Genomic DNA, 23,873 nt, shown 5'->3' on the forward strand with positions numbered 1-23,873 from the left:
CAGAGCCAGATCAGGATCAGTGGGCGGAGACTGTACAGCATTGTGGAGGTCGATTTCATCTTGACATTTACACAGATTGGACACAACATTAAGACCTGATGCTCCGGCCATGAGGCAGACTGAGCAGACCGGGCTGAAGCGGAGCAGGAAGGTTAAAGGAGTTTCTAGACCTTGACACACTGAAGTTCTGTGCAAAATGACAACACTAAATATTGAAGTGCACCTAATATTTTATTCACATATTGCACTGCTACTGTGAACTGCAGACTGTAGTTTTACTACTACAGACATTTCTCAGGCAGAGCTGCTCTGGAGGCAGAAACAATTTGATTGGTTGAGTTAAACCTCAGTGGGCGGAGCCAAAGAACCACCATTTTGTGCAATTTAGCTAACTGGTATGGCTAACTTGAATGGAAAAGAAGGAACTCTGGTTAAAATATAAAGAAAAAAATATAAATGTCAATTAATTATTTTTTCATTCCTGATATTGAAGGTCAGCAGCTAGCTAACTAGCTTACCTAGATAGCTATAGGCTAGTGGCTAGTTTGAACTTGAAGGTCAGCTAGCTAACTAGCTAACCTAGATATGGATAGATTGCATTTTTTCAGTTAGTAGCAGAGTTAGTAGCTATAGGCTTCATAATATTAGCTAAGAAATATTAGCCATAAAACTCTGGTACTTTGGCTCCACCCACTGAGGTTTAACTCAATCAATGAGATTATTTCTGCTTCTGAGAAATGTAGAGCAAAAACAACAAACCTGCATGTGAACATTACTTTAAACAGGTTTTCTCTCCTGATCACAGGGTTTCCACATAGTTGTAAAACCATTTTTCTATAACTATTCATCAGCCAGCGACGACCTGAATGGGGGAAAACAGTTTATTTTACAAGAAATGTTTTGGGTCAAATGTCAAGGATTGGGCAGGGTCGTTTCTGAACTGTCACCAGTTTACATCCATTAGTTCCCAGATATTAAAACTCCAAGGTGGCCGAACAACTCCAAAATCTCATTTTGCATTTACATTTTACTCATTTATCTGACTCTCTCACCCAGACAGAACGAGAGTAACAGTAGAATAAACTTCAATAGATCAGCAGCAGTAAGCAGTGGTTCATTCTGCAGTGAACACTGTAACATACAGTATCAGGGCCTCTCCTCCAGTAGTAGAGGAAGATAATCATAGCTACCAAAGCACATTACTGCACATTCAACAATAATACAAGTGAAGAGTTCATTACCAAAGTGCTATACAGGATATCCATTTGGGGAAAAAAATCATTACCTGCAGTTCATCATTTAATATCTCTAAAATCCAGAGGATCCAGTCGGTAAGTGTTATTTAATGAACCAAGGAATACAATTTATCATTTAGTTTCATCTTGTGCTATCATTCATTCTGTAGCAGCAGCTGTCACGTTTTCAAAATTTTAAATGTTGGATATCTCAGTTTGGAACAAAAGTCTTCAGTTCAAAATCATATTAGCAGAATCAACTAATAAATCTCAAGTACGCATGTAGCAGTGAGCTTGCACTTTGACAAAGTATAAGAAGCGAACAACCAAGCCTGAACCTGCATGGAAGAGACTCATCCTGTACCAAACACACATGTTGAATACCAGAGACGATATCAAGGGAAAGTCATCATGTTGCCTTCTACTGGTTTGTTCAAATCAGTGAGAAAGCCTTGACCTTTACACAGAGAAATGGTTCTAAAGTTATTTTACAGATTACACTGAATTAAACATGACAGGGACTCTGTTTGAAGATGAAGATACCCTTCCTCATGGTGTCCTGGTGGTTCAGTGGTCTAAGCCATGTAACCTTAGTGTCCTGGGTTCGAATCCGGACCAGGAACTCTGTCACATGTCATCCCTCTCTCTCCCAACCATTCCTGTCACTCTTCACTGTCAAATATCTAATAAAGTCAACAATCAATCTCTGCAGATAATTTACTTAAGTAAAAGTACTGGTGTAAAAATTTACTAAAGTAAAAAGTGTCTCATTTAAGATGTCCTCAGAGTAAAAGTTCCAGAGTTCCATTTTACAATACTTCAGTAAAATTGTACTCAAGTAAAAGTAAAATTACTGACATTAAAAAATACTCAAAAAAGTACAAGTACACAAAAAAGCGACTCACAGTAACTTGAGTAAATGTAATTAGTTACTTCCACCCTTAATCGTAATTATGATGATTGATAGCTTCTAAATAGAGCTTTATAATGTTTTATTGTATTGAATGCCGCAGTAGGTTAAGATGTATAAAGTCATCTATTCAAAAACAGAAGTTCATTTGATGGATTTTGTATGTGTGTGAAAATGAATGGGGATTTGCCCATGAATGAATCCAGCAGGGGGCGCTGGTTGTCACTTTCCCTCCCCATACACAACAACATGTAGAAGTTCTGAGGATCCAACAGTCCTCCAGTCCAGCAGTTCTCCTGTGAATTCCCAGTTCCAGTCCTCAGTTTCCCTGCAGGTACTGGGCAGAGAAAGCTTCCAGTTGGGATTCCAGTTCAGTGGCTCTGTTCCTGTTAAAAATAAAACAATAATTCATTTTGATATTTATTAAATGGGTTGGTAATGCCAGGTTAAATATTCCCACTATCTGGTCAAATAGTATTATTAATACCTTTCCTGGAAATATGTTATTACAACAGTCATTCTCATACTTTCTCTAATTGGAATCCTTTTTAGTGAATTCAATTCTAGTGAAATCTCCTCAGTCACCCCTGGAACCTGCTCATATACCCCTGGAACCCCCTAAAAGACTCATGGAACCTCCTCAAAGACCCCTGGAACCCTCAAAGACTCATGGAACCCCCTAAAAGACTAATGGAACCTCCTCAAAGACCCCTGGAACCCTCAAAGACCCCTGGAACCCTCTCAAAGACTCATGGAACCCCCTCAAGGGCCTGGAACCCTCTCTAAGACCCCTGGAACCCTCTCAAAGACTCATGGATCTCAAGGACACCACTCAAGGACATCTGAAACCTCTCAGTGATCAAATCAACTTGATTTACAGCTCACCTGACACTAACCTGAATTATCATGATGTACTAAATCCCACCCACCTGGTGCTCCAATACATATAAAAAAAACTAAGGATTAACAACTAGTATCATCAACCATCTGGTCTAAGGTCTGACCTGAAGGCCTTGGATCTCCTCTGGATGCTCTCCAGCCTCTGGATCCTGAAGCTCAGCTGCCGGATGTTTCCTTCCAGCTCAGCTTCACTCAGATCGACCCGCTGACTCAGACGGCTGAAGACTGCTGCCAGCTCCCTGAAACACAGACAGGGAGTGAGCCGCACGTTAAATAACAGTCAAGACTGATTCATTTAGAATGTGCTATGAACAGGTTGGTCACAAAGTGATTTACAATAGAGGACGTGAATACCAGAAGTGATGAAAACTAGGAAGGAAGGGAGAAAGGAAAGAAAGGAGGAATGATGGAAGGAGGGACAGAAAGAGGGAAACAAGGAATAACTTGAATTGATTTGGACAGCAGGAGTGTGTGTGTGTGTGTGTGTGTGTGTGTGTGTGTGTGTTTTCCCTCACAGCAGGATCTAAAGCTCTTCATCCTCTTACAGAATAAAGGGGCATTACAGTTCTTTTCAATCATTATCAAGCCACAGAGCAGCAGACAGGCCAAGAGTAAAAGTCCAAGAAGCCATCAACTGAAAGGTGTAAATAAAACTAGAACTACTATTACCTTGCCTAATTTTTAAAATATAAATTATGGAGGAAGAAAGCTGAGAGGTTTCAGTGCTAAAATTCAAAAACAGATGTCAAACAGTGGCGGGCAGACTCTGGTTGTACTCAAGGACTCCTGGAACCCCCTCAAGACCCCTGGAACCTTCTGAAGAACTCCTGGAACCTTCTCAAGACCCCTGGAACATCTTCAAGAACTCCTGGAACCTTCTCAAGACCCCTGGAACATCTTCAAGAACTCCTGGAACCTGCTCAAGACCCCTGGAACATTCTTAAGAATTCCTGGAACCTTCTCAAGACCCCTGGAACATCTTCAAGAACTCCTGGAACCTGCTCAAGACCCTGGAACATTCTTAAGAATTCCTGGAACCTTCTCAAGACCCCTGGAACATTCTCAAGAACTCCTGGAACCTGCGAAGACCCCTGGAACATTCTCAAGATCCCTGGAACATTCTCAAGAACTCCTGGAACATTCTCAAGAACTCCTGGAACCTGCTCAAGAAGTTCCAAATAAGAGTGCCATTTTTACCCCTATAGGCAGATGGTGGCTATCTACGTTTATAATTTACACATCATGCAACAGCAAAACAGTGGCTTCCTCTTTCATAAACCCTCCTTATAGCTCTCTGTTTCACAGGACAGTTTTCCTCAGAGCTTTTCAATCTTTACTTGGGATGTTCGCTTTCAAAAGTTCCTGCCAAGTTGAGGGCCTGAGCCTCAAACCCACAGCCTCAAGACTTTCAAGCAGCTGTGCAGCTCTTTGAGCCACTGGGTCATATACTGTGTCAGTAGGGTTTTTTTTTCTGAGAGCTTCTCAGGCTTTGCTTGGGCTGTTGGCGTTCAAAATTTACTTGCAACCCAGAATGTCAAAAAGTGAAGACAGCTGTCTAGCACTCTGAGCCACTGGGTCATATTGCTTCTGAACTTCTTTTCTGGGAGCTTTTCAGTCTTTCCTCTAGATGCTGGCTGGTATCAAAGGCAGAATCACTTGTTCTCTGAAAGTCTCTAGAAAGTGGGTCTCAAAAAAAGAAAACAACTTCAGATTAGAACTGGGATTGTGGACAGTTTATTCCTTTGAGCTACTGATTGATATGTTGTGTATTGACAGCCTAAGTTTGTCCCTTTTGAGATACTGTTACGCCTCCTTGTGTTTCGTGCATACGTCATTGTAATCCTCAGTCCTGAGTCAAAACTAAATACATGCCCACGTTCAATTCTCCCTGGTCTCATGTTTCCTCACTATTAGTTGTAGTACCAAGTAGTAGAATGAGTATACAACAGAAACTCTAGCATTGCTCGTCTGAGATCATTTCACTTTCCTCTTCGTGCTGGATCTCAAATCAAATATTTACTCAAGAGGACTTGAATATACAATCTGCTGACTTCTGACTAGTTGCTGATCCCATTAAACCAGGCGCCCTCAGATTAAGGTAACACAGCCTGTACTATGACACGCTACAAGAGTGTTGTCTGAGAACTTTTTAATCTTTCCTCTGGATGTCAGCTTTGAAAACTTCAGAGATAACTAGACAAACGATAACTTCTTCAAAGTCATGTAGCTGCTTAGCACACTGACGCAGACAGTCCAATCACTTTATAAGTCATACACCGAAAGCTTTCTACTGTTTTCCCTGTCTGTCTGTTGGCTCTATTGTTAAAACATGAGGTAACATGAGGTATTTCAAACCTAGCATCTTGTGTAACTGCTCATCACAGTAAGCTAACACGAAGCACAGCTTGTGGGCTTGTTCTCTGAGAGGATTTCTTTCCTCTGGATGCCAAAGTAGACTTTGAAGAGAATTAACATTGAGCATCAGACCAACTGTTTCCTTTGACAGCACTCACATAAACTATGAATATTGGAAAATGAATGACACAGAAGTGTATGCCATTGTTTGCCATTTGCCAGTGTTAGAAGTGTTTATTGTTAGTGTGAAAGTGGGAGAGATTGTGATGGCTCAGTTGGCTAATTACAACAACATCAACTTCAGCCTGGGACTTCACTACTGTTCACTGTCTAATAAAGCAGAAATGTAAAAAAAATTCATTCTCCCATTGAGAGGCTATGGCTTTATACTGTGATGATGCTGCCCCCTAGTGGTGATGCTGCATGTGATGGTGACGCTCAATGAATGTACAAGCATGAGCAGGTGGCGGTGTCTCTTCTGTGGCGTTCTATTACCTTCTGAATAGATTTAAAAAAATATCTGTGAATGACTTGTGCTCTCCTTTAATTATTGCCTTTATTTATAAAAGTATGACCAAGTCTGCTTCCCCTGACTGTGAAAATCAAACTGGGAGAAGTGAAGGAGGAGACAACCTTCTCAACAAATACCGTCGAGGAGCCCATGAGCAAGGCACTCCAGCCCTGTTGCTCCAGTGCAGCTGCTCAGTGGTCAGTAGTATAAGACAGTGGTACTGGTCAGCTCCCAGTGTGAATGTGTAGAACTGTATTAATGTGAAGCAGGGTGGGGCAGGAAAGTACTTCTTAAGGATAAATAAATGCAGGCAGAGTAAAGGCAGAGACACAAATATTTAGCGAGTTGTTTTAACCCACATGGAAATAGAATAACCCAGTTCAGTGCAATAATATTAATTGAAAAAGAAAAAATATTTAGTTATAATAAACTGTTTGACTGGGTGAAACATTTTTTTTTCGCCTCATTTTAAATTTCAGATGAATTTTATGAATTTTCATGGGTATGTTTGCACTGAGCTCTCGTCAATTTCAAGCCCTACTCCAAACCCCACTTTAAGAACCACTGCAGTAGTTGCTCACTTACTTTATGGACCTGCTGGGATCATTTCTAGTTAATTAAATCACAATGAAATTAAACCATTCATCATTTTGGTGGGAACTCTCTGAAACCCCCTCAAGGATCCCTGGAACCCCCTAAAGACCCCTTGAACCCCCTGAAAGACCCCTGAACCCCCACTTTAAGAACAACTCCAATAGTTACTCACTTACTTGTGGACCTGGTGGAATCATTTCTGGTGAATTCAATTACAGTGAAAGTAAACTATTCCTCATTTTGTTCGGCACCCCCTGGAACCTCCTCAAGCATCCGTGGAACCCTTAAGGAGCCTTGGAACCTCTTCAAGGAGCCCTTGAACCCATCAAAGACCCCATGAACCCCACTTTAAGAACCACTGCAGTAGTTGTTCCCTTACTTGTGGACCTGCTGGCTGCAGGAGGAGCTGGTGACGGGGACGATGGCCCTCAGCCGGTGGATGGTGTGCTCCACAAACTGCAGCTTCAGCACTCGCTCGCGGCTGGCGTCGGTCCAGGTGAGTTTCTCGTACAGGTAGAGCAGGCCGTACAGAGACAGGGAGAGAGCGATGATCCGCCAGCCCACCGAGCGCCAAACCTGGAGCGCAAAAAGCCGAGAGTGGAACACTAGTTTTCAAATCCTTCTTTTTAGAAAAAAATATTGAAATTGTTTGATTTTACCAACCCATTGCGGTTTATATTGCTCTTATTTCTTTTCTGTCATTTTTGGTTCTGCTTTTATTCTGTTTTGTTCTAATTGTTGGTAGTTTTTATTTTCATTTTTTGCCCTTTTCTTTTTTTCTCATTTTATTACCTCTGATTTACTTCATTGTCTCTGTAAAACACTTTGCTGTACCACGTACCACTCCACCGATGACCAGCACAGTCATGGATGCCCGGGAGGTGAGGGAGACCAGACCTGTCGCTATGGAAACCACCATCTCATCCCTGAAGGAGGACACTTCCTGGAGAGAGAGAGAGGGAGAGAGAGAGAGAGAGTGAGACAGAGAGAGAGAGAGAGAGAAAGAGACAGAGAGAGAGAGAGAGAAAATGGCAGACATCACAGCCAACATGTTTAGGAAAAGTTTTTAGGAATCAAGTGAAAAATGTTAAACATTTAAAGCTGCTCTTGGCACGTTTGGCACGCTGGCAGCCCCAACTGGCAGCGAGAACTAACTGACTAACTGAATGTTGAGGACTTCGATACCCATAAATCATGTGATAATATAAATGACACATCAACCTATGTGTCTGAAATAAAGTTAAATTGAATTGAAAGGAAGTTCTCATACATACATAAAGGGACAGACCAAAATTTCATCTATTGTTCTGGTTGCTAACATTAGATAGTTTGGTGAGGGGAGAGTTACTATAACAAACAGAACACCGGCACTCACAGATCATAGTCTTCTTATTTATTACGGGCAAAAACAAACGCGTTTCCGCTAGACGCCATCATCAGCGTAATCAAAACAGAGGAAATGGCAGTTTATATAGACAGGTGAGGTTCAAACACCAACCAGAAAAGATAATGCATAATTGCATAATCCATCTGTGAATGAACCTATTATGCAATTATGCATTCTCTTTTCTGGTTGGTGTTTGAACCTCACCTGTCTTTATAAATTGCCATAATTGCATAATAGGATCCATCTGTGAATGAACCACCCAGATACGGCCTGTCCTAATGAAGGAGGTGTGACCACAATAATCAGAAAAAACAATGGAGAGAATTACTATAGACATGGTGTGTTTCGTACCTAATTGTGACCATTATAATGCAAAACACTGGGCATCAAGGAGAGGAAGAGATGGAGTTCATGATGGGAAATGAAGTTCTGCTCGATCTCTACAATCTTCAAGACATCAAAACTCTGTATTTGTGGCTGAATTGCCCTCAAATCCTCTTCTTTTTCCGAAATCTTGTGACATATTAGCAACTTCTATTTTGTAACTCATGCTGTATAGAGTAGGAGAGGAAAGTCTGTACCGGATGTCACGTTGACTTCCCTCCCTGCTGACCCCCACCTGAATCCTCGGGTCGCCGCTCGTCAGCGCTCGCTTGGCGTTGGCGGGGCCGATGAAGCGCGTGACGAGGGCCGTCCAGCCCAGAGAGAACCGGAACTCGATGTCCTCCTGGAAGTCTGCGCACAGCGCGGCCAGGTTCAGGTCGTAGGTCAGCTCGAACTTGGTGCTGGGAAGACCGAACTGCTCCTGGACGGCCAGAGACAGCAGAGGGCGAACACTCTCTGAGGAAAAAAACAAAAACAATCCCTGAAAAATACTCATACTCACATCTCACTGGTTTTGTGTGCAGTGCAGATGGCTAACTTTTCTGACTCACACTGGCTGACGAATTCCAAAATGAAGAATTTAATTCCAAAATGACAATATCAACCAAAAAAGGTATCTCTTACAAAATGATTGTTGGCATGAAGGTAAAGCACAGTATGTCAGGAGTTTATCTAAAGACCTCAGCTTGTAAAATAGTTCTCTTATTAAGGATGGAATCATTTGTGTTTTGTTTTTTTTCACTTCAGAATGAAACCCTTCACAGACACTGGCCATTCTCTGTTTACATAAGTTTGATTGTATTTTTTGCGTCTTTGTTTTCTTTTGGATGTTGTTTGGAACTGTTATGTTTCTCATAATGTGGTTTTCTTTTCTCGCGCAGGTCTGCCTCGGAAAAAAGATTTCTGATCTCAATGGGACTAAAGCAGTAAAATAAAATAAATTCAAAAATAATATATCTGGATAGCTAGATACACAGATACAAAAAATAAATAAAATAAAAAAAATAAAAAATAAAAAATAAAACAAAATTTAAAGAAAAATAAAATATAAATAAAAATATAAATAAAATAAAATTCAAGTAAAGTAAAAATTAAATTAAATTAAATTAAATTAAACTAAATTAAATTAAATTAAATTAAATTAAATTAAATTAAATTAAACAAAACTTAATGAAATTAAACAACTAAAATGTAATTTAATTTAATTTAATTGCATTTATTTTAATTGAATTGAATTGAATTGAATTGAATTGCATTTAATTTCATTTAATTTCATTTAATTTCATTTAACTTAACTGCAGTGCAGCCTACCTATCATGTGGTTCTGGTTGTCCTGGATGTCTCTCAGGATGCTGGAGGAGCAGCGATGAGCCAGACAGCCGACCAGCCGCTCCTCCACATGGAGCAGCAGCTTCTGCAGGGAAAACACAGCAGTAAGCCCACCGCTGGGTCCAGAGGTCCACACACACACACACACACACACACACACACACACACCGCACACACAAACACTTAAGCACACACGCAGCACTTGACCTCAATATTGCCTCAGAGGAACTAACGGCGCATTAAGCTGCTTTACTTACAATCCAGTTTACAGTACATGCACAAACATTGTGTGTGTGTGTGTGTGTGTGTGTGTTCGCGCGTGTGTGTGTGTGTGTGTGTTATAAGGTTGAAAGTCAAGTCAGGTAGATCCAGGTACAACAAGGTGAAAGTCACAGAGGGTTTAGCAGTTTGCCTGACTGGCTTCACTGCAGCGATGACAGAACTGGGCATGTTGATTCTGCAGGTCGTGTGTTTTATTTCCTCAGTTGGTATCAACAGACTGACCAGACAAGCTTAAAGTCAGAATTCACAACATTTTCCTCTAGATAACTGTCTGTCCGTCTGTCCTGCTCCTCTCTCTCTCTCTGACTCAACAGTGATCCAACCTATATCCAGTTCAGCTGGTGTCTGGTAGCTCTAGTAGAAGAAGAACTGGGTAGTTAGCGTGAGCAGCGATAGCCACCATGGCTGAACAGACAGAGAAAAGAGGAACTCAAACTGCATCAACAGGAGATCCAAGCTCCGCCCCCCACTGTTTGATTGGCTCTGACAGGACTTACTGCTTTGTAGAGGTCCAGTGTTTCCGGCGTCGGGTTGAAATCCGCCCTGAACTCCTCCACCAACACAGGCAGACTTCGGATCTGGTCTGATAGGGCCGTGGAGACCTGAGAGAGTACCATTATACTGTAGTTAGACAATATATCAGTGGGTGAATCAGAAAACACATTTCCAGAGTTACATACAGTTAATTCCATATTTTGTGATTTATCCCTTATATTTTAGAACTTCAACTGGTAACACTTTACAATAAGAGTACATTAATTAAGGGTTATTTAATGCTTAATAAGCATTAACTAACCCTTAATTAACAGTTAACTAATGTGTCTGGCAATCATTTACTAATGGTGTTCATGTTAACTAAGGTATTCATTTATACATTATTTAATAGTCATCTTTATAAACTATTAAATAATGTATAAATTAATACCTTAGTTAACATGAACACCATTCGTAAATTATTACCAGACACATTAGTTAACTGTTAATTAAGGGTTAGTTAATGGTTATTAAGCATTAAATAACCCTTATTAAGCATTAACTAATCCTTAATTAATGTACCCTTATTGTAAAGTGTTACCCTTCAACTTTAATTGAGAGGTTAATGATCATGCACAGTGTAGTTGAGGTAGTTAGAGGCCTCAATGTTTACATGTTAGCTTAGCTTGCTACTTTTACATTGTTAGCATTATACCTTTCTCACAGTGATTTCCCACAATTTTACAACCATATCACCTTTGGAAAACTGAATACTGGCCGATAGTATACAAGAGCATTTGAGAAAGTCTTTTTAGACGAATTATCTTAATAACAGCCGGATCGTCTTGTGTAGCCTAGCTACTCTTTTGGTTACAATTTCATCAAGATCGTATTCACGACCCAAACACCTGTCTCACCTGCAGGAGGAGTCTACTTCCTGTCTCTCCTGTCTCACCTGCAGGAGGCGTCTACCTCCTGTCTCACCTGCAGGAGGCGTCTACTACCTGTCTCACCTGCAGGAGGCGTCTACTACCTGTCTCACCTGCAGGAGGCGTCTACTTCCTGTCCCTCCTGTCTCACCTGCAGGAGGCGTCTACTACCTGTCTCACCTGCAGGAGGAGTCTACTACCTGTCTCATCTGCAGGAGGAGTCTACTACCTGTCTCACCTGCAGGAGGCGTCTACTACCTGTCTCACCTGCAGGAGGAGTCTACTACCTGTCTCATCTGCAGGAGGAGTCTACTACCTGTCTCACCTGCAGGAGGAGTCTAGTTCCTGTCTCTCCTGTCTCACCTGCAGGAGGAGTCTACCTCCTGTCTCACCTGCAGGAGGTGTCTACTACCTGTCTGACCTGGAGGAGCCGTCCACCTCCTGTCTCACCTGCAGGAGGAGTCTACTACCCGTCTCACCTGCAGGAGGAGTCTACCTCCTGTCTCACCTGCAGGAGGTGTCTACTACCCGTCTCACCTGCAGGAGGAGTCTACCTCCTGTCTCACCTGCAGGAGGAGTCTACTACCCGTCTCACCTGCAGGAGGAGTCTACTACCCGTCTCACCTGCAGGAGGAGTCTACCTCCTGTCTCACCTGCAGGAGGAGTCTACTACCCGTCTCACCTGCAGGAGGAGTCTACTACCCGTCTCATCTGCAGGAGGAGTCTACTACCCGTCTCACCTGCAGGAGGAGTCTAGTTCCTGTCTCTCCTGTCTCACCTGCAGGAGGAGTCTACCTCCTGTCTCACCTGCAGGAGGTGTCTACTACCTGTCTGACCTGGAGGAGCCGTCCACCTCCTGTCTCACCTGCAGGAGGAGTCTACTACCCGTCTCACCTGCAGGAGGAGTCTACCTCCTGTCTCACCTGCAGGAGGTGTCTACTACCCGTCTCACCTGCAGGAGGAGTCTACCTCCTGTCTCACCTGCAGGAGGAGTCTACTACCCGTCTCACCTGCAGGAGGAGTCTACTACCCGTCTCACCTGCAGGAGGAGTCTACCTCCTGTCTCACCTGCAGGAGGAGTCTACTACCCGTCTCACCTGCAGGAGGAGTCTACTACCCGTCTCATCTGCAGGAGGAGTCTACTACCTGTCTCACCTGCAGGAGGAGTCTAGTTCCTGTCTCTCCTGTCTCACCTGCAGGAGGAGTCTACCTCCTGTCTCACCTGCAGGAGGTGTCTACTACCTGTCTGACCTGGAGGAGCCGTCCACCTCCTGTCTCACCTGCAGGAGGAGTCTACTACCCGTCTCACCTGCAGGAGGAGTCTACCTCCTGTCTCACCTGCAGGAGGTGTCTACTACCCGTCTCACCTGCAGGAGGAGTCTACCTCCTGTCTCACCTGCAGGAGGAGTCTACTACCCGTCTCACCTGCAGGAGGAGTCTACTACCCGTCTCACCTGCAGGAGGAGTCTACCTCCTGTCTCACCTGCAGGAGGAGTCTACTACCCGTCTCACCTGCAGGAGGAGTCTACTACCCGTCTCACCTGCAGCCTCAGCTGTGAAGCCTCAGCAGCAGCAGCTGTGTACCTTTGCAGCCACGTCATCTGTCACAGTCTTGATCCGCTCTCTGAGGCTGTCGGTCAGACGGTTAATCTGCCCACGCACAAAGTCCAGCCGGTCTCTCTGCTCCTCCCTCTCCTCCAGGCAGTAGATCCTACAGGGGGTCAAAGGTCATTAGAGGCAGGCAGAGCCACCTATCCCTCTAGAGAAACTACTGTCTGGGAATAAATCACTCCAAAAAGACTGGAAACCTCTGCTGGGGTGGAACTTCTTAAAGGAAAAAGAGTGAATTTAGTGGTTCCTTAAGTGGTTCCTCTCACACCAGTGGTATTGTTAGTGCTAGTGTTTCTCCACATTAAGACTACATTTCCCATAATCCCCTGGGCCTTCTGTCCATCCCTTCTCCTCCCTAATGTAGGGTAGAGGCTACTGATCTTCTTCTGATGGTCTTGTTTGTTTATGGGAGTTATAGTAATGTTTCAAAAGTAATATGGTAATCTTAATGTTAAAATGTTACTCATAGCACTTTCAAGTATTTTTTCTTCAGATTCTTTTCTTCATAGTCCATTAGTATTTTTTATTTATTAAGACAGTGAGAAGAGGACGGTGTTGGACATACAGAGAAGTATTTGGCTGAGAAGTTAATTTCCTTACTTTCTGTCGGCGGAGGCGATGTTGATGGAGTCCATGACGGCCTTGATGGCCTCAGTGATCTGCCAGGCTCTGACAGTGTGCTGCTCAAACTTCGTTTTGATCGCAGACTGGGAGATGAACTCCTGTGGGGTCAAAGGTCATTTTAGGGCAGGAACTGACTCTGGACGACCACAGACGTCTCAACTTTAATTTTGTTGCTGTATCTACACTGGTTTCTAACGTTGGTGCGGGCCGCATCTACATCTGTTCAACGTTTAAATGTTTGCTGAGATTCATTCTTTTTTGCAACCTCTGTTTAATAGATATTATAGAACGTTTGCACACCTGAATATTCCCAAGACAGGTGCGTAGGAGAAGACTGGGAGTCGGCAGTTGAAAGGAAGAAGCTCCTGCATGCTGTCCACTTAATTTACAATTAAAATAGGTTTTATTGGGAACCATGTTTAGGTACAAAGACCTTCATCAAGTTATCTGTTGTTCCCAATGAAACCTATTTTAATTGCAAGTGAAGTTGACAGTTGTAACCTCTGTTTACATTTGTTTTCTTTCCTGGTGTCATGTCCAAAATGAAAAACCCTCAGCGCTCATTATAAATATAATACAACTGAAGCAGGTTTGCGGTGTGCTGAGCCTGAGTTTCGTACCTCGAACGTTCTCTCGAAGCTCTGGAACTCCCTCAGTCTCTCGTGGAAACCTTCTGCTAGAGCGCCGCCTGCAGGAGGAAACGCAACCAAACTCTGTCAGACTCTCAGGTTCAGTAAAGACAGCAGCTGCTTGTTGGTTGAGATCAAGGCGAGTTGAGGGGAGACAGAGCTTATGGTTTGGTTTTGGACCCACAGACAATATTGGCTCCAGTCAGCTGTCAGTTGAAACAATGAGCTCTGTTGCCTCTTCCTGCTAACCAGATGGGGTTTGTCTCATCTATCTGCCTCACCTGTCTGACCTGTCTCACCCGCCTCACCCGTCTCCCCTGTTTCCCCATCACACCCACCTCACCCATCTCACCTGTCTCCCCTGTCCCACCTGTCTCACCTGTCTCACCGGTCCCACCTTTCTCACCTATTTCCCCTGTCCCACCCATCTCACCTATTTCCCCTGTCCCACCCATCTCACCTATTTCCCCTGTCCCATCTGTCTCACCTATTTCCCATGTCCCACCTGTCTCCCCTGTCCCACCTGTCTCACCTGTCTCCCCTGTCTCACCTGTCTCCCCCATCTCACCTGCCCCACCAATCCCACCTGTCTCCCCTGTCTCACCTGTTTCCCTGTCACACCCATCTCACCCGTCTCCCCTATCCCACCTGTCTCACATATTTCCCTTGTCTCACCTGTCTCCCCTGTCCCACCTGTCTCACCTGTTTCCCCTGTCTCACCTGTCCCACCTGTGTCACCAGTCCCACCTGTCTCCACTGTCTCACCTGTCCCACCTGTCTCACTTGTCCAACCTGTCTCCCCTGTCTCAACCGCCTCACCTGTCTCATTCCTCTCACCCGTTTCCCATGTCTCACCTGTCTCACCTGTCCCACCCGTCTCACCTGTCTCACCTGTCCCACCTGTCCCACCCATCTCACCTGTCTCACCTGTCTGTCTCACCTGTCTCACCTGTCTGCCTCACCTGTCTCACCTATCTGTCTCACCTGTCTCACCTCTCTGCCTCACCAGTCTCACCTGTCTGCCTCACCTGTCTATCTCACCTGTCTCACCTGTCTGCCTCACCTGTCTCACCTGTCTGTCTCACCTGTCTCACCTGTCTCAGGCATGCCCTGTGCTCGGTGCATCCTGGAGCTCAGCACCTCCTTGGCGGAGACGAAGAAGATCCTCCCCGGAGCCTCGTCCAGACTCACCACCTTCAGCTCCTCCGCCAGGAAGCTCACACAGCGCTCCAGGTGCTGCTTCCTCACCTGCTCAGAGCATCATGGGAAATAACTCAGCATCTGCTATATGGTGCAGCTTTTAATCCAAAGAACCAGTTTTTCAGAGCTCAGCTGGCAAACTTGAATGCAAAGAAGCTTTTCTATAAATCTAAATGGCAATGACTTCTTTTGTGAAAATGTTCAGAAGAGACACGACTGGAAGAAGGTTGAGAAGCTTTTGTTTCTTATATAAAGTTTTATATAAACCAAAGACTTACATTACTAATTATTTCCCTGGAGGAAATAATTTTCCCCAGGTAAATAAAATCTTCTGAATCTGAATCTGAATCTACTAGAAATCCTTTGAAAAGTACCATCATTTGTTTTGATTTTGTGCAGTCAGTCAGTTTGTACAAGTCATTTTCCCTTGTTTCAGAGTGTGGTTATCTCATTTTTAATTACTTTCACAATGAGAGATTTGAGAGTGAATCTGCAGTCCTGACTGGCAGCATCAGTGATAACTGTATGGAGTGTGTAGAGTAGACACCTTACCTCCTCTATGTACTCAGGCTCGGTCACTGATGCGTCCCATCTGTTGTGGAGGATGAAGATGTTCGGTTTGGAAATCCGCTCGCTGACTTTATGGAAGAAAAGCTTCTCCTGCAGACAGAGAACAGAGAAATATCAAATGCAGCCCAGGCATCAAGAAGACAGGGTTCCTAAGCAGGTCTGGAAAGTCTGGAAAGGTATTAAAAATGAATTTGATCATTTCCAGATCTTGAATAGTTTGGAAATTTGAAAAAAATGTCTGGAAAAGTATGGAAAATGTTGCGGTTCAGGTCCGATACACACATAATTCTAGCTTTTATGTTGTTGCAGAGCCACTTTGAGTCCACAGTTTTTGTTGATGTGAAGAATAATGTTCAGATAGAGGGACGCTCTTATTACCCAGCCGCTGTCAGCATGCATTATATCAAATACCCACCAAAATCAAATCCGGTTAAGAACATAGGGTCTGGGAAAAATATGGAATTTTAAAATGGAAAGCGTGTAGGAACCCTGCCAATCATCTCACATATTCTGATATTTGTCTCTGTGAAGAACAATCTTCATCTATACAGTGATATGACCTAGTTAGCAGGGGCAAGATGTCTATCTGCGTAAATCATATTGAACACCAGACAAAATCTTCAAAACAAATCAAGGTCTGGGAAAAGTATGGAATTTTTTTTATTGAAAATGTGTAGGAACCCTGAGAAGATCTTCTTTTGTTGTTTGCTTTGAGGTGAGATAAGCTCCTTGTAAGGTAACAGAGGTTTTGCAGTTGCATCACAAATCTCCCAGCAACCACAGCTAACTCCATCATGGATATAAATTAAATATTCAACAAGCAGTTAGAAACAGAGAGCTAGCTGAAAAAGCTTGAGCGCTCCTCCTGTGGGTAAAGTGGGTTTGTTGTCGCCAGGTTTACGGTGTGTGTGTGTGTGTGTGTGTGTGTGTGGTGAAACACAGTTTACCAGTTTACTCTTTGTTATCTCCTCTGTCGGTAAAACCTTGTGAGCATGCCAAAAACGTGGGTGTGATTTTGGATGCTGATCTTAACTTCCAGAAGCACATATCTAATATCTCCAAGAATGCCTTTTATCATCATAGGAATATATCTTCCTGTCACAGTCAGATTCTGAAAAGCTGGTTCATGCTTTTATTTCCAGTAGACTAGATTACTGTAATGCATTTTTTTTTGCTGGACTGACAAAGCAGGTGTTAAATAATCTCCAAAAGGTCTGAACACATCACTCCTATTTTAACTTCTCTTCACTGGCTCCCAGTAAAACAAAGAATTTATTTTAAAATACTTCTGTGTGTGGTTAACGGGAAAACTTTTATTTAGAATCAGTATTATTACTATTATTCCCTTTTTAATAATAATAATAATACCTTCTTATCTTATTCCTTTTTATTGTAATACCTTATTATCTTATATGTTTTTATCTTTTTTTTATATATGTTTTTATATGTAAAACCTTCTTATCTTATATGTTCCTATCTCATATGTTTTTGTCATCTATGATCTTTGCCTATTTTTTGCTTTTTATTTTGAAGCACTTTGAGTCTACGCCTGTCGTATGAAATGTGCTTTATAAATAAACGTGACTTGACTAAAGTTTGCCTGATAAAGCCAGTGTGTGTGTGTGTGTGTGTGTGTGTGTGTGTGTGTGTGTGTGTGTGTGTGTGTGGAGCTCTCCTCACCGTGTTCATGAGCGTGGACTCGGCGTTCCCCACCAGGACGAAGACGTCGGCGTCCAGACAGAACTTATCGATCCAGCTGTCCAGCTCCAGAGTCACATCAGTGCCAGGGCTGCAGAAACACTTCATCTGATCATCTGATCATCTGATCATCTTTATTTATCGTTTATTGAACCGAGGCCTGCTGTTCTGCTGGTGTGGTGAATTTAGACTTTGCTCTTTCATGGGTTTTTGCTTGTATGTTTGCTTCTTTACATTGTTGTAAGTAGGGCTGGGCGATATGGTCAAAATCAAATATCACAATATTTTTGACCAAATACCTCGATATCGATATTGTGACAATATCGTAGGGATGACTATTGGTGCTTTCACAAAATATTTACACAATGAGATTTTTGATAAATAATCATCAGTAATGTGGATATAATGACTAAGTGGGTAAAGGCAAATAATAGAACAGCTAGAACAGTCTGGTAAGTTCAGAAAATGACATCACTTTACTGTAATGCAGCCTTTAAAACCAGGAAAAGACACTTATGCCATATCACCATATTACGATATCCAAAATCTAAGACGATATCTAATCAATATAATATTGATATATTGCCCAGCCCTAGTTGTATGTTGTCGGTCTGAAATATTTATGTTTATCACGATGCTGCTCTCAGATTCTTTTTTTTATATTTTATTATGTTGTTATTCCATATTCAGTTCACTTTACATTTCTGTCTATTGGACTTTATTCTCAGAATTCTGATTTTATTCTGACTGTATATGGTTGTTATACATTTGTGAATATTTTTTTCTAATCCTCTTCCATGCAGGATGGATAGAAGGTAAAGAGGAGGAGTCTACCTGTCCATCAGAACCAGGTCGTCTCTCAGCAGAGCGCAGCGGCTTTTGGGCCAGAAAACTTTCACCAGACTGCCAGAGTCCAGAGTGGGATCCATGTGGAGAGCATGAGCCAGCTGGTTCACTGTCTGGGGGGGGGGGGGGAGGAGGAGAGAAAGAGGAGGAGGAGGAGGAAGAAGAAGGGAAGAGGAGGAGAGAAGAAGAGGAGAGGAGGAGGACGAGAGAAAGAGGAAAAGAGAGGAAGAGGAGGAGAGAAAGAAGAGGAGGAGGAGGAAGAGGAGGAGGAGGAAGAAGGGAAGAGGAGGAGAGGAAGGAGAGGAAGAGGAGGAGGAAGAAGAGGAGGAGAGAAGAAGAGGAGAGGAAGAGGAGGACGAGAGAAAGAGGAGAAGAGAAGAAGAGGAGGGGGGAAAGAAGAGGAGGAAGAGGAAGAAAAAGAGGAGAGAAACAGGACAACAGAAGAAGAGGAGAGGAAGAGGAGGATGAGAGAAAGAGGAGAAGAGAAGAAGAGGAGGAGGGAAAGAAGAGGAGGAAGAAAAAGAGGAGAGAAAGAGGACAACAGAAGAAGAGGAGGAGAGAAAGAAGAGGAGGAGGAAGAGGGGGAGAGAAAGGAGAGGAAGAGGAGGATGAGAGAAGAAGAGGAGAGGAAGAAGAGGAGGAAGAAGAGGAGGAGGAGAGAAGAAGAGGAGAGGAAGAGGAGGAGGAGGACGAGAGAAAGAGAAGAGAAGAAGAGGAGGAGAGAAAGAAGAGGAGGAGAAAGAAGGGAAGAGGAGGAGAGAAAGGAGAGGAGGAGGAAGAGGAAGAAAAAGAGGAGGAAGAGGGGGAGAGAAAGGAGAAGAAGAGGAGGAGGAGAGAAGAAGAGGAGAGGAAGAGGAGGAGGAGGAGAGAAAGAGGAGAACAGAAGAAGAGGAGCAGGAGAGAAAGAAGAGGAGTAGGAAGAGGGGGAGAGAAAGGAGAAGAGAGAAAGAAGAGGCAGTGGAGGAGGAGGAAGAAGAGGAAGGCCAAGTAATCACTGAGTCACTGGTATTGATCAACAACCGTTTTGTGCTGTGGGACAGAAACGTCTTCCTTCCTCCCCGGGTCATTTCCCATGATGCCTACCTGCACGCCGCCGCCCCCCCCGTGTCATTTCCCATGATGCCTACCTGCACGCCGCTCCTCTCCCCGGACGCCTCTGCGGTGAGGAAGGCCTCGTCCCCGTCCGTCCCCTCCACCCGCAGGAAGCAGTTGGTGGTGTGTCCGATGCCGCTGGGCAGCACGCGGTCCCGCAGCATGGCGTTGATCACCGTGCTCTTCCCGTTACTCGTCCTGACACACACACACACACACACACACACACACACACACACACACATACACACACACACACACGCACACACACACACACACACACACGTTTTATTTGTACAGTACATTTCATACAAAAAGCAACACAATGTGCAATACACCGGGGGGGGGGGGGGACTCGAGTCACATGACCTGGACTCAAGTCTCAGTTTTAATAGCTTGAGACTTGACTTGATGCATGAAGAGAAGACTTGAGACTGGACTCGACTTGGGTTCTGGTGACTTGGGACTTGACTCTGACTTGTACTCTGATGACTTGAAAAGGTTTCTAAAGTCTTGACTTGAGATCTTGTGTTTGTGTAAATGACTCAGATTGAAAGTGATGAGATTTGTTCCAGCAGACGACTGAATTTAAATTCTGTTTTCTGAATTTGTATGGAATGATTGAATTTATTGAAGTTGAAACTGATTATAGAAATCAAACTCATGATGCTCTTACCAAGTTTTTATCCTATTAAAACCATATTGCATTGAAAAGTCCTAGATATTTAGTTTTCTTTAAGATATTAAATTGATACTGGACTCTTGATTTGTTCTGACTTGACTTGGTGATCTACATTTAGACTTGAGACTTGTGCCTCAAGACTTGAGACTGACTTGGGACTTGAGCAAAGTTGACTTGGTCTCACCTCTGGCAATACATGAGCAATACATGTATAATTAAATCAAATAAGAACATGCATAAAAACATACATGTTACACCTGGACCCCACTTGAATCATCTTCTTCCCCTTCTACTCTTAATTAAGAAAAAAAAAATCTCTGATTCTACAAATGCTGCTTATTCCTATCAAAGTCTCAGCTGATGATGAGACTATACAGTCGGTTTGACGACTGGTGAGAAAAAGCATTTATTGTGAGTCCACATCCAGACTGTTAGAGGCTTCTGACGGAAGCCCAGTGAGGACAAACATTCAAACATTTTAGTTTCATTTTATATTATTTCATTATGTCGAGATAACACATTTTGTTATCTTGATATATATGACTGATTTGATTTTTTATTAGGATCTCTTTTAGCCCAGCTGGGCTATTCTTCCAAGAGTCCTCAACATAAAACCATCACTTTAATAGATACAAACAGAAACAAACAATATTTGTACAATTAAAACACTTAAAACCCACAATTAGCCCCATACACTGTGCAACACACAAAAACAAACAAAAAAAAACAAACATTTAAACATTAAAACAACAAAGTACAACAATTGATGTCCTGTATACAGCAGGGAACCCACCTTATATACAATGAACTATATCATCATTAACTACATATTTCTATTGTCTCACATACATTAACTTAAGATATATTTTTTTAATTATCCATAGGCATTCCCCTAGTGGTGTCAGGTATTCCACCTTTGACAAGCCTGATAAGAGAAATATGAGGGGTGGAAGTAACAAAAATCAATTCAGTGTTTAATTTATAATTTTTTAGTGTTTAATTTATAATTTTTTTTATTATTATCCATAGAGATAATGAGAAAATTATGTTGTTATCTCGGGATAACAACATCATTTTCTCATCATATCAAGATAAGAAAGTAAAGGACAGAGAGTATAAAGCATATTCAAATTATACAGTGTAAAAACATGAACTGAACAAGAACACATGATCACCAGTATCACCAGTATCACCAGTATCACCAGTATCTACAGAAACATGAAACTCACCGGCCGAAGAAGGCGACCTTCATGTGCCGGCGGACCAGCACCTCCCTGATGGTTGCCAGTTTGGTGGCGCAGGTCTGCATCTCCAGACTCTGCTCCTCCACAGCCACCTGGCCCAGGTCTTCGCTCCTCCAGGTCTCTGAGGACAGGAGGGACCGGTCAGTCCAACAAGTCCTGCTGGACCTGATCCTCCAACATGTCTCACATCTACACCATCCAGTCTGTCTATCAACACGTTGTTTTTGTTTTTGCAGCATACTTTACATACAGTACAAAAGGAAGAGTAATGGACCACATATTTAAATTTCATTACATCTAAAATGTAAAAAAAGGAAAATGGATGAGAGATGAAAAAAAAAGAAAAGAAAAATCAGCAATAATTGCCATTTGAAAACAAATATTCGAGGGGTTTCTTTACGATTCCATATGTGTCATTATGCAGAGTTTTCTTGTTCTTTTTTCTGGGGTCTGCCCCAAAGGTTTAAGATTCAGAAACCTCATTCCTGCACTCTGGTGACTTTTTATGTATAATAATAATGAAAATATAGTGCAGAAAACTGCATCTACATGTTTTAATTTAATTTAATTTAATAAAAAGTTATTTTTGGACCCCCAGGCTCCATACAGAAAGCAACTCGACAAACCCTGCAGAAGACAAAACCTTTCCTTTAAAACTTTAAATTAATAATAAGAAAGATGGATTCATATTTCACAGCGACTGAAACTTGCAGGCAGATTTATTTTTCTTCAAATTTCAAACATTTCTGTTTCACGGTGTACGCACGTTTGGCTCCAACCAACTGAATTAATAACGTAACCATAGAGACCAAGGAGGTTTTAGACGACTTTTTTTGGTCTAATGTATTTTGTTGACCGTTCAGACACAGCAGTGACAGTAGTACATTTACTCAAGTACTGTACTTAAGTACAATTTGAGGTACTTGTACTTTACTTGAGTATTTCCATTTTATGCTACTTTGTACTTATACTCCACTACATTTCAGAGGGAAATATTTTACTTTTTACTCCATTACATTTATTTCACAGCTATAGTTACTAGTTACTTTTCAGATCAATATTTTATATTTCAAACATTTGATCATCTTTATAAAATAACTATAAAATAGCATTGTTATAGATTAGACTACCCAAAAGTATAGCTAAATTGTTAAGATTAGCTTCACCTTGACAACTTTAAAATGCTGCTTACATGTACATGTATGTCAATAAATCAGTATTAATATTCCAATAATTTATGAAAAATATAACTCTCTAAATGGGGACAGTTTGCATAATGAGTACGTTTACTTTGATACTCTAAGTACATTTTGCTGCCAATACTTATGTACTTTTACTTAAGTAAGATTTTGAATGCAGGACTTTTACTTGTAATGGAGTATCTTTACATTGTTGTATTGATACTTTTACTGCAGTAAAACATCTCAGTACTTCTTCCACCACTGCTGACCTCTGACCTCTGACCTCGAGAAAACACTGAGACATAAACATTCACATCATTGTCAGTTAACTCTCCTCCCATGATCCTCTGCAGGAACAGACAGAGTGAGGTTTGAGTCTCTGACCGTCGACGAAGGCGGAGCCGTCCTTCACGAAGTCCAGCAGCTGGTCGAACACGGAGGTGATGGAACGCTTCGCCACGACGAAACGCCTCAGAGGAGACGGGTCCTCCACGTCCATGACTCCTGACACACACACACACACACACACGCACACACACACACACACACACACACACACACACACACACGCCACAAAAAAACAGACACAACAGACTTACACCTGCACATATAACACACTTTCTCTCTCTGGCCTCCTCTCTAGCTCTCTCTAACACACACACACACACACACACACACACACACACACACACTCGCAGACATACACAGACACCACACACACACACACACACAACTTGCATTCTCATGCATGCACACACACACATACTGTAAAACATACACGGACACACACGCGTACAAAACATGCACTTGTACGCACACACTTTTTGTCTCTGGCTCTCTCTCCAACACACACACATTCACACACACACACACACACACTAAAACAAACACACACTCACAGGTAGACACACACACACTTTCTCTCAGCCCGACTGTCTAGCTCTTGCTGATGTGCAAACAAAAACACACACACACACACACACACATATTCACAACGAGCACACACTAAAATACACACACACACACAAAAAAACCACGCTCTAATTCACATGCAAACACACACATACACAACGCAAGCACACACACACACACAACCTATACACACTCACGTAGACAGTCTTTTCTCTGCTTTTTAGTTCTCTCTAATTCAGACACACACACACACACACACACACACACACACACAGAAACACACACAGATACTTA

The 23,873-nt window shown here is 42.6% G+C and overlaps 1 protein-coding gene across 1 annotated transcript; it reads right to left on the reverse strand.

Moving 5' to 3' along the window:
- Positions 1-2,464: 2,464 nt before the first annotated feature.
- Positions 2,465-23,166, reverse strand: mfn1a (mitofusin 1a). Its single transcript, XM_071523095.1, has 17 exons — positions 23,052-23,166; positions 21,472-21,607; positions 19,596-19,758; positions 18,457-18,581; positions 17,605-17,713; positions 15,907-16,014; positions 15,249-15,402; positions 14,146-14,213; positions 13,502-13,623; positions 12,875-13,001; positions 10,385-10,489; positions 9,588-9,690; positions 8,512-8,732; positions 7,347-7,448; positions 6,885-7,081; positions 3,150-3,284; positions 2,465-2,531 (listed from the first exon to the last, which is right to left on the reverse strand). The coding sequence occupies exons 1-17, from the start codon at positions 23,164-23,166 to the stop codon at positions 2,465-2,467; spliced, it is 2,157 nt and encodes a 718-aa protein (XP_071379196.1).
- Positions 23,167-23,873: the final 707 nt, after the last annotated feature.

Source organism: Centroberyx affinis, unplaced genomic scaffold (assembly GCF_046629955.1).
Source record: "Centroberyx affinis isolate AG114_WGS23_722 - 3 ecotype Tasmania unplaced genomic scaffold, CSIRO-AGI_Caff_v1 ptg001064l_1, whole genome shotgun sequence".
Lineage (NCBI taxonomy): Eukaryota > Metazoa > Chordata > Actinopteri > Beryciformes > Berycidae > Centroberyx > Centroberyx affinis.

Coding starts and splice junctions, on each gene's coding strand:
- mfn1a (XM_071523095.1), bottom strand. CDS start 23,166: ATGGACGTGGAGGACCCGTCTCCTCTGAGGCGTTTCGTCGTGGCGAAG. Junction 19,759..21,471: donor AAGGTCGCCTTCTTCGGCCG/GTGAGTTTCATG, acceptor TGTGTGTGTCAG/GACGAGTAACGGGAAGAGCA. Junction 17,714..18,456: donor GACCTGGTTCTGATGGACAG/GTAGACTCCTCC, acceptor GTGTTTCTGCAG/CCCTGGCACTGATGTGACTC.